At 29.6% G+C, this 11,503-nt stretch overlaps 1 protein-coding gene across 1 annotated transcript in view; it reads right to left on the minus strand.

Annotated features, from left to right (window-relative positions):
- Window positions 1–10,368, minus strand: part of LOC107456722 (extended synaptotagmin-like protein 2) — a 47,674-nt gene extending 37,306 nt beyond the window's left edge. Inside the window, exons 1-5 of the mRNA XM_043043989.2 lie at window positions 9,751–10,368; window positions 5,614–5,655; window positions 3,913–4,050; window positions 1,479–1,555; window positions 444–576 (exon numbers count right to left, since the gene is read on the minus strand). Coding sequence (XP_042899923.1) covers window positions 444–576; window positions 1,479–1,555; window positions 3,913–4,050; window positions 5,614–5,655; window positions 9,751–10,134 — 774 coding nt within the window. The 5' untranslated portion in view covers window positions 10,135–10,368. The remainder of the gene's footprint in view (window positions 1–443; window positions 577–1,478; window positions 1,556–3,912; window positions 4,051–5,613; window positions 5,656–9,750) is intronic.
- Between the last annotated feature and the right edge of the window lie 1,135 nt (window positions 10,369–11,503).

Consider the following 11,503-nt stretch of genomic DNA (forward strand, 5'->3'; position numbering starts at 1 on the left):
ATTCAAAATAAAAATACCATTAAGAAAAATAACATGAATTAATAAGATTGATTGACTATGATATACTCAAAACTGTGTTTAATATATATCAGTTTTAAAATAAATAAAAACATACACACATAAATAAAACACTAAATCCTAAATAATAATATTAATTTTAATGCAGGTATTCTATACATTTATTTCTAATCAAGTTGTGCCATAACATTACAAATCACAGGAAATAAAGTGACCAAATATATATCCTCAAATTGCAGCATTTAAAAGGAAATTTTCAATTAAAACTGCATCACTATTTAAAGTTCAGTACACTATCTTTCGAAAAATATATGTAATATTCTAAATAAATTCAGAATATAAGTTAAAAACACTTTAATTTTAAACCTCACTATGTTAAGTCTATGACACCCTCGCCACCCAGAGACCCGCAATTGATTGTTTACAATCAATGCCCGTGCGCCATAAAACCACGTTGTGAGCCAAATGGCTTTAAAATACACAGGAAACAGCAACCTGGAAGTATAAGCAGGCCCACAGCTAGCAGCGCTCCCTAGTGTCGAAAACACCATCCATAACCTGAATCAATATTATGCATGATTCAATGGTAGTAATTTTAAATACCAGATTGAAGAAAGCAGAACAATTTATTACATTACTAATTTTGATAGCTTTACCAATATAGAATCTTAATTAACCACTTTACCACCAAAAAGACAGTCTAGTCTATACAATTTCATTTATCCTTTCCTTGTCAAATGAATATTCAGAGACTAATAAATAAAGTATCTTAGTAAAACTTAAATTCACTCAATAGAAGTAAATAGTTTGCAACTGAGAGTTTTAATCAGGAAGAATAAAAATACAACACTCTAAATATTTAGCTACTTTCTTCAAAATTTTATTTTATTAAGATATATATAGGATGTTTAAATTTAAAAAAAAAAAAAAAATATTCTAAAATTGTCTCGTCATAAAATTTTCTCTCCATAATTTCATAATTGCCTTCAAATTTACTTCCCAAGGAAGATAATCATTAGCCTATCAAAAACTTTAGTGAAAAAGAATTGAAAATGTTTTTTTTTTTATCAGCAATATATTTGTAAAGATATTTTAAAAGCTCCAGACTTTTTGTTTAATCATTGCATTTTTTTATGAAACCTGTATTTATTTTATATTTAAAAGTATGTAACTGTTAAACTGTTGTGCTACAAAGGGTAAACATGTCCGAAAATTAACTATCCAATCCTATTATTTCTATCTGCAGGAAAACAACCATTTCCTACTATGAGAACAAAATTGACTGTTGCTACAATTCAATAATTATGATTTTTATAATTTTAATGTATTCTTTTCACTAAATTTTGAAAATAAAATATTCATGATTTCATTTATTATATAAGCAATAAATATGAAAAACACACCTTTTTTAACAATCACAATGTTGCCATAGATGAAAAATAAAAGAAAAGAAAACCTACCGAATTTCTAAATCCATAATTATTTCATTTCGTGACACATTTTCTTGATAAACTTTAATACCACCAATCCTTGGGGGCTAAAAACAAATATGAATGGTTTTTAATAATTGTACAGAAATATTTTTAAAAAGTAATCGCTAAAATATGCAATTTCAATATAATAAGAGAATAAAATATAAAATGAATCAATGAGTTGGTTATAAAAATTATCATTTAACATTTACAATGAATAGGTATGATTAAATTTAAAATTTGATTTAAAAAAAAGTTTGCATAAAATATAACATAAATTCAAAATGTGAAGCATCAATTTGTTATGATCACTTTAATTTCTACACTTTACACTTTAGACTTTCTCACACTACACTTTAAGACTTTCTGAGAATGTTTAATTGAAACACACATTTAATTTTTAAAAATGTTAGTTATGCTCAGGTTCTATGAAAACACAAGATTTTGAATATCCAGGACAAATTTTTTTTTAGAAATCACTATATTATGAATTGGAAAGAAGCATAACTATTTTTTTTTCTTATGAAATTCGATAATGATAATTGATATTTGAAATTTAATATTATCAAAAAATAAATAAAGTAATAAAAAATATAGCATTTCGTTAAGAGTTCTACAAAGTCTTAAGAGTCTATAAGCGATTTGTTATTTTCAGTTATATGCTTTAAACAATACATTCAAGAACTGTAACACAGAATCATCAATTATTCTGTGCATTGTTAGCACTTACTCATTTTAAGTGTATCATCAGTTTCCATGTATTTTAAGCATATTCATGTAATTCAAAAGAAACGAAAATACCCACTGCATCTTTTGGCAAAGGATTGGCTAATTACTACTATTACTGGCTAATTACTGCATGTTTCACAGATTGCTATTCTTTTATTCTATATTCTAACTTAATCACGGTATGAAATCAACCCACGATTGCTGGAACTTATGTTTGGCCTTTTGCTTGTGAAACATTGCTGTTCTGTACCAGAACATTTTACATGGGTGCTTTAATTGAAGTAAGCAGATCAAAAATTGGAACAGAATGCATATTTTGAAGTCATCTGAATTAATAAAATGTTTCTTAAATGAAAATGTTCAGAAATTTTGGATCTAAAAAATATTGCTGCATGGCAACTAGATGGCTGAAATTTTGCAAACTCAGACTTACTCTTCACTTCATCATAACTATAATATATTTTATAAGTTTAAGGCAAGCATAATATCAATATTTCTTTCAAATATTGAACAGAATTATTTTTTACCATTGCTTTCCAAATCAAATTAGGAAGCTTCATAAAATTAAAGGACTTATTATGAATACCATGAATGAAAAAATATACAGTAAATTCGCGATAACTCGAATCTGATAGGACTGATGAAAAACTTCGACAAATCAGAAGTTCGACATGTCGTTAGTTTCGGTTTTGGACTTTCAAAATACTGTCGGATTATTTAATTAATGCTTATTAATTACAAATCTTCTAAATGCTTACAATATTTGAGATCATTTTTCTGACAAGCCATTTACGATAAGACTGTTTGAAGCACTTCATGATACCCTGGTCCATCGGCTGCAACTTTGCTGTTGCGTTTGGCGGGAGAAACTGCAAGTTTACTGTTTTCAAATTAGGTAGATCACTATGTGCTGTGCATTTATCCATAAAGAGTATCACTTTTCTTCTTTAACCAAAAATTTCCGATCAAATTTTCTTACATAGTCTTCAAATAAAACTGATGTCATCCAAAACTTTTTGTTGGACTTGTAATCCAAAGGATACGTTTTTACATTCTTGAAACATCGGGGATTTCGGTATTTTCCGATAACAAATAAGGGCAATTTCTCTGTTCCAGACGCATTCCCTCCAACTAGGACAGTCAAGCGTCATTTTACCCTCTGAGCAGTTTCCATCCTTAAACATCATAGTCTTATTTGAAAGACATTTAAAAAATAAACCCATTTCATCAATATTGAAAATATAATTTTAACTGTATCCTTGAAGTAAATTTGGTAACGTTTCATTTAACCACTGTTCACATACTTCAAGAGGGACAGCTTTAGCTTCTCCATGAAGAGTGCGAAAGACATTGTGTGTGTGTTGCAAGGGAAGGGGCAAGATATCAGCTCCTAGGTTTTTTTTTCTTGCTTTAAAAGATCCAAAAAAAATCGAGTTAAAGGGAGTAAAATTCTAGTAATCGAGAATAATTAACATGAAATTGAAGATAAAATGGTCGGGACCTCACAAAAAAATCGAGTTATAGTAATATTCGAGTTATCGTACTTCGAGTTATAGCGAATTGACTGTATAAACAGCTAATGTAAGAGGATAAGAGTTAATATCAGTAAACGAAAAATGCTTTTGAGAAACAATTGGCTGAACAAAAATTTCCAAGGATAAAAGTATACAAAAATTAACAAGCTCATTATTACCATATCTCCAAGTAAAATTTTTTCAAATCTGAAACTTTTCAGGTATGAAGGCAATGCATCTCTAATACTAGGTTCCATCGTTTCTTTTAGCATTTCCTTTACATATGTTCCAACATAGGGCCACATTTGTCTTAAAATCTATATTAAAAATCCAAAGTTAGCATCTGTTTACAAATTATCTGTTCTGTAAGTGAGTGTCTGTTTAGATGAAAGTTAATGTCTGTTTACAATTAAGAAAACTTAATGGTAAAAGTTTTTTCTGAGTCATATATTAAAAAAATTAAAGAAATTATTTACTAAAATGCAGCTACAGTAAGTTAAAATTATTTCAATACATTAGAAATCAAGACTGTGCTTTAACAAAATAGTTTCTATACTTTGATAGAGCATATTTTAGAATTTACCTCTACTTGTTTATAAAATTCATAAGTCATAATACAGTTTGACATCATATTTTTTTCCTTACTTACATTATTCTATTTGTTCTTAACAAACATGGGTGATCTTATAAATAATGTTGACACTAAACTCGTGGATAAAATGTACTAATTTTTTTAAAGCCTTACAAGGATCAAGGAATTATTAAATGACTAAATCCAAGCTACATATTCATATTCTTTAAGTCCAATATTCGGAGATTCTTTTTACTAAATGCTATTTAAAAAAAACTTACATCTTTTCATTTTTCTATAAGACCTGGTGAGCAGAAAGAGAGGGAGATTTGTTTAGTTTACTAGGAAATAACTTGACTGAATCTCCCCTTCCTCTAGTGATATCAAAACAAGTGAAGCAACTGGCACAAAAAAGATGCATTTCTGACAGCCCCTTTGCAGAAATGTCGACATAGGACATACATAATACGGTACTCAACCAACTCTATTTTAAAAATGCTAAGTTAAAATTGCTAGGAAATGTATAAAACAGTTCAAAATAAACTTATAGTAAACATATGTTATAATTAGTTTCAAAATCTGTTGAATTCGGTTATATTCAGTAACAAGTGCTCAGCATGACAGCCCGGATCAGACTACAGAGCTGAGACTCTTTTCAGTCTGTCTAGCACGTTCCAGATCTTTCCGCCTGTATCAATCTGCATGTTCCAGATCATTCCACCTGCATCAATCTGCACCTTCCTGTTTTCCTCCACACTAGTGACACCTCACTCAGCACTTTTATGTTCCTCTGCTTCATTAACCTTTTTGAGTTAGGATCACTACACCCTTCATTAGACTGTTTACAGTGACAGTACAACTAAAAAAAAAGACGAGAGATCCAAGGTAAATTAAAATAAAGAAGGCCTTCTTTTCTTTCTTAGGTGAGTAGGAAGAAATGTGTAGCCTAATGAGGTGAAACTTTTTTATGAATTCATGTTCCTCTAAGTTTATAATAACTCCAAGATACCCTCAAACCAATAAGATTGAATCTTAGTACAAGATAATCTGATCATTAGATCAAAAGTTATTCTGAGTGTTAATTTTTCTTGAACACTGTCTCTGTATACCCTGTTTAATGGGTATTTAACTACCTCTCCAATATCAACTTTTTTGTATACAAAACAAAGTTAACAAGTCAAATAAAAATTTTATGAACATTTATTAGCAGAGTATTTTCTCTAAAAGTGATAATAAGAGAAGCAAAATAAATAAAAAGATAAAATTGGTTATCCAAAAGTGAAAAAAGTTGAAGGACTTAAGATTATACCTTGTTTACCCATTCTGCTCTTTCAGTTTCAGGAAAAAATACCTAAAAGAAAAGCCAAAATAAAAATTAGAAAATCAATCAAATGCTAACATCTATTTAAAATCATATAACACTATCAGCAGTGTACAGGGCTCCACAAAAAAAGAAAAAAGAAAGAAACGGAACAGCCTGAATAACTTTTGATCTAATTATCAGATCTTCACATTCTAGGACACATTCGTAATGGCTCACGGGGGTGATCTCAAATATGCTAATTAATTAGGGCAGACAATATTTTAAGTTACTAAATAAGACACAAAAACTTACTTTCTCTGAATAAGCATTCATATTTTTTCATCAGAGTCGGGTTTCTGACCCCCAAAATATTGAGGGTATCTGCAATCTGGGAAATATGGTCCCTATAGTTTGGTTAGGAGAGCAATCCAAGGTTTGGATCCTTTAATGTTACCTTTACTTTTTGCGTATTTCGCCATATCTCGAGATGTTTTTAAACTAATTGAACAATTTTTACACCTAGCCATTAAATTTTTTTAGCTAAAGATAATTCCATACAAAAAATTAATTTCAGTAAATATTTATTGTTTTTCATTATATAATTTAATAACAGTTGAAAAATTTTGAATTGTAAGGTATAAAAAATTTTACGTCATTTTAAAGTATTTAATTTTACATGACAAAGTACAAAATTTGAGCAGAATCGGTTAAATAGGACCTTAGAAATCAAATTTTAAAGAAATGGTATATTTAATAATACTTAAAAATGACGTAAAAAATTGCATACCTTACAATTCAAAATTTTAGGCAATTATTAAATAAAATAATAAAAAATAATAAATAATTACTAAAATTAATTTTTTGCATGGATAAAAGAATTTTATAATTGGGCGCGAAAAGTTTCTAACTCGCTAAAAAAATTCTTGAGATATGGCAAAGTATGCAAAAAGTAAAAATTAACATTAAGGAGTTCAAACTTTGGAACGTTTTCCTAATAGAACTATAAGAACCATATTTCCCAGGTTGCAGCTACCCCCCTATATTTTGGAGTCAGAAATCTCGAACTGTTGAAAAAAAGGTATGTTTATTCAGAGATAGTACGTTTTTGTACCGGATTTCATAACTAAAAACATTGTCTGCACTAATAAATTAACATATTTGAGGTCACTCCCTTGAACCATTAAGATTGAGTCCTAGAACATGAAGATCCAATCATTAGATCAAAAATTATTCAGGGTGGTCTGTTTTTCTTTTTCTTTTGGCATACTATATGCAACCAGCAACTTTAAAATGGTCAGTATGCAGTTTCCAACCAAAAGTTAGGAGGAAAACATGTTGCCAATGAAAAATTTAAAATAAAGGTGAGAAAGCAATTAAGAAAAACCCCAGTAATGAAACAAGATTAAAAATGAAAAAATGGAACAAGAAAAACAACTGAGACTGAGAGTGATGGGATAAAAAAATATTTTTATGCAGTATGAAGAGGGAGTGTGGAACTAATGTAGTAAACAAGGGAATCAGAATTCATATGGATGAAACATGATTCCAGGGCATCAAGATGATCTGATTTGATTGGTGTGAAAATAATTTGATCATTATAATGGCATAATTTTGGCATTGATCATAGACATATGGATCATGTTCCTGAAGTTTAAATTTTAAAGCATGGTTGGTTTGGACTCATACCCGGACTCATTTTTTTTCTCAAGACCCGGTTTCAGGCAGCATTCTATTGACACATAATAGACAACAGTTGCAAACTAAGCATAAACATTTTCGTACAAATTACAAACTAATTATTCTAATACTACTACTAATTTAACATATTTAATTATAGATAAATTATTTTAGTAAATAAAAGCACATATATTTAAATTCGATATATTTGTTTTAAAATATTTGATAAATAAATGTTTTGAATGTAGTTTTTTATTTTAAAAACAAAAAAAACTTTTAAAAACTTTTTTTTTAAATTTTAAAAACTTTTTAGTGTTATATAACTCAATGAAAAGCTACTAAGGAAAAATTTTATTACATTTTCAATATAAGTTGATTCATGTTTATATTGAAAAGAAGTCATAGCTACCACCCATAGATAGCATAGACATCATCGATAGCTACCATCCCCACACACTTATGAATAAATTGTCTAACGGTAACAGTAAACTACTCCTTAGCTCAATAAATTCATTTTCTAACCAGCATGGTTAAAGTTCTCTTACTGCCGGGCATTCTGCAAAATATAACTTTAATGCTTAAAATTACAACTTTTTTGTTACAGGCTATCTGTCTTACTGTACAGGAAAAAAAGTCACAAAATTTTTCATGAAAAATAATGGATGTCATAAGCTAATTAATTCAGACAGTTTAAGATTACAAGCGTATATCAAAAAATGAAACTAACACGATATAAAGTTTTTCTTTCTCTTATAAAGACCGTGATAAAAATTTAATTCTAAAATAAGATTTTAATCATTAAAAACTAAGTCATATTCTCAATACTTATTTCTTATAATTCAAGAACTTAATCAAATTGAAAAATGTATATTTATCAGATATAAAAGTATGAGAAATGAGATAAAGATTAAAACTAAAAATACATTCGCGTAAATCTGTATTATATATCCAATTATGCCAAAAATGTAATTTTTTTATTTTGAAGATACATGGTGAATAGTTTGCAATGTCTCATTTATAGAAATTACAAAAGATTGTTACTTACTTAATCATGATGAGTAATTTTAGAAACTTTCTGCATCATTGCAAAATAATCTAATACTTAAAATTATTATTAAAAAAATATTTAAAAATTGCAAACAGGGATCATAGAACAAACAGTGTCTGTAGGATAGCATTAATTAATGACATAATCAATATCTATTGCATCCTTTTCCTTTTGATATTCAGGGCCTTTTTTGGTTCAGGGTCCAGACAAACTTTTTTTGATGGAGGGTTACAAAAATTTAAGAATGCCAGGATCGGGACCAACAAAAGAGAAGTAAAACTGTAATCATAAAAATGTAAAGTGTATTTAGATCGTAGTTGAAAGTAATGTGTATATATGTAGTAACGTATAAAATTCATAAGAAATTACATTTTCCTGCAAATACTGTAGCCATAAACGTGAAAAACGAAATGGTTATTATAAATCAGGCTTGCACAAAGACAATTAGAACAGGGTGGCCAATAATAAAAAATAAATTTCTAATACAGTGGTATTTTTTTCCAAAGCTGAATTAAAAGTTTTAGATATTCTTTTATTAAATAGATTTTCTTTTATGTATGTTTTATTAATATTTAAAACTGTTCAAGGCACAAGTTTTAAATTTAAGGGGTCAGTTTTGGCTCATAGGTTGTGCATCCTTGAAGTATATGGTTAATTGAAATGATAGTGAGATCTATGGTTAATAGATTTATTGTACTGCAAATTACAATATACAGCTTCTTAATTGACTATGACTGATATTTACAAGAAACTTTATGCATAATAAAATCAATCTAATTCAAACTTAAAACTAAAAAGAAAAAGAATATTTGCCTCCTTTTCTCTCCCTTTCTATAATTATTTTCCACATTATTCAATGTTAAGGCTGAAGACAATAGAGGCTTTTAATTATTTGGGGATATTTCCGTATCATGATCTGTCACGCCAACTGCAATCGCCAAGGTGTCAAATAGATTTTAAACTTACAATTTTAAAAAAAAAAGCAAGTAGAAGTTTACCCGGGGGTGGCTACAAGTTATACCTTTCGAGTTAGTCCCTTTTTGTCATATTTTTTTGTATCCTGCAGGCCGCAGCACGGAAGTTGCCAAGACTAGACGATTATTCTTCCCCGGATCACAATACGGTAATCTCCCCAATTCTTTGACAATGGTATAGTAAATAATACGTTTTGCACTTTTTTTTTTCTTTTGCACTGTTGCCTCAACTATTTTTAACTGCACCCTTTATGCAAAAATATTACTGTAGGAAAAGTATAATGTACTCTACTTTTTCCAGACAATAAATTCGGACATATTATCAAATATAAATTACTAATCTCGTTAAAGCAGTCCATAACACATCTAACTCATGTTAGTAAATATACTAACGATTTTAGTAAGCAAACAAATGCATTTTACATTTATTTTTTCAATTCTTACCCATGAAGGCAAGTCTTTTAGAGTAGCTAAGATGCATTCTTTTTCATTCAAAGAGACAGATCGCTCGACAGTCAGTCGGACATCTCGTTCGGTCGAATAATTACTTCTCATCATCCAAACAGAAACAATAACTCCTATACCCACACAAAACATAGAAGTTGCTCCAAATCCAGAATGACCAAATAAATATGCTCCATAGGTTAATGATATAAAGCCTCCAGCGGCAGCATACATGTTTAAACGTAAAACAGATCTCGCTGATTCAATTACTTCACCCATTTCTCGAACAGAGCTGTCTGCTATTTCGGACACAATTTTTTCCTTTGTTTCATATTTGTTCGAGGCAGAATCTTTAATTGGAGATTTTGAATGATCAGTAGACATATTTAATTCTTTTAATTGAACTCACGAATTATATAAAGCGAGAAGGGTTTTTTTTTCTTCTAAATAAAATCTCAACTTACATGAACATATTTAACCTGAAAACTAAACCAAATATGAAACTAATGTACGATTACAGTCAAAGTGACCGGCTCGTTTTGCCAGGATAAACAAACAGGTGAGGACAGCAAGTGCTATTCCAAATTCCAAAAAATGCACAAAATTTCACTTTTTTTTTTTTTCCTTTTTTTTCTAAAGTCTACAAAAATAAAACCACTTATGTTAAATAGTATTGTATTTATAAATAAAGATTTCTTTTTTTATTTGGTTAATGTATATTTTTCAATATATAACGTTAAAGAAGCAGGTAGGTACTTTATTAACGTCACACTAGAGGTATTGTCGAACATAATGGAAACATGATGGATAATCCAAAGACATGCCATCGCAATTTCGTTCCTATGCAGAGGGGATAACTCCTCTGCTTTGGTAGCCTGACCAACTGCATGCGGAGTCGAGCACTTTGAGCTTTGAGGTACAACAGTTTAACGAGGACTAATACCGCGCACCCTCGGTCCCTGCGCAGTCTGATCAAAATCGTCACCCACCTGCACACTGACAGCAGCCAGTGATGCTTGACTGCAGTGTTCTATTGGGAACAGTTTCTTTGCAATCAGTTCACTGGGGGACCGGTAGGGAAGTATTTTTCATGCAACTATAACTAAATATACTCAAAAGATCGATTACGTTCAGACTTGATTTATCATAAGGCCTGAGAAGGCCAGGGCCCAGGAACCCTACATCTGGGGGTCCCCTAACTGATACAAACATTTTTTTTATCATTTCTTTTGCGTATTTTTCCTTTACAATTGTCTATTAGAATTATGAATTTTAATTAAGTATAAGCACAAATTTACACATGTACTATAATTTACTTAGTTATAAAAGTTTAAAAGCATTTTGTAACTGAACAACATGTAAATTTGAGAACTAATGGGGGCCCCACAGTTTTACGCCTATAGGGCCAATATAATTCTAAATCAGGCCTATACGTCACGAGTGTTGTTATCATTGCAAAATTCCAAACAATTTTCTTCACTTTTTTAATTTATTTATTTGATATTTTTCAGTGTTCATTCTTTCAAGAGCATTGTTCAAGCGATATTCACATTCGAGAAATGAATATCTCTCTCGTGAAAAGAGTTAAATATTATCGAGTTAAATTAAATATTTATCAATGTAAATTATTTTTAAATAGCATGGTTACAGTGGTGCAGTTTTGGGGAGGGTTCGGAGGACAAAACCTCCTCGAAACTCCTCGAATTGATTTTTTGTAATTTAAACATTTGGATGAAAAATTTTATATATATAT

The sequence above is a fragment of the Parasteatoda tepidariorum genome, chromosome X1, assembly GCF_043381705.1.
Source record: "Parasteatoda tepidariorum isolate YZ-2023 chromosome X1, CAS_Ptep_4.0, whole genome shotgun sequence".
In the NCBI taxonomy this organism is placed as follows: domain Eukaryota; kingdom Metazoa; phylum Arthropoda; class Arachnida; order Araneae; family Theridiidae; genus Parasteatoda; species Parasteatoda tepidariorum.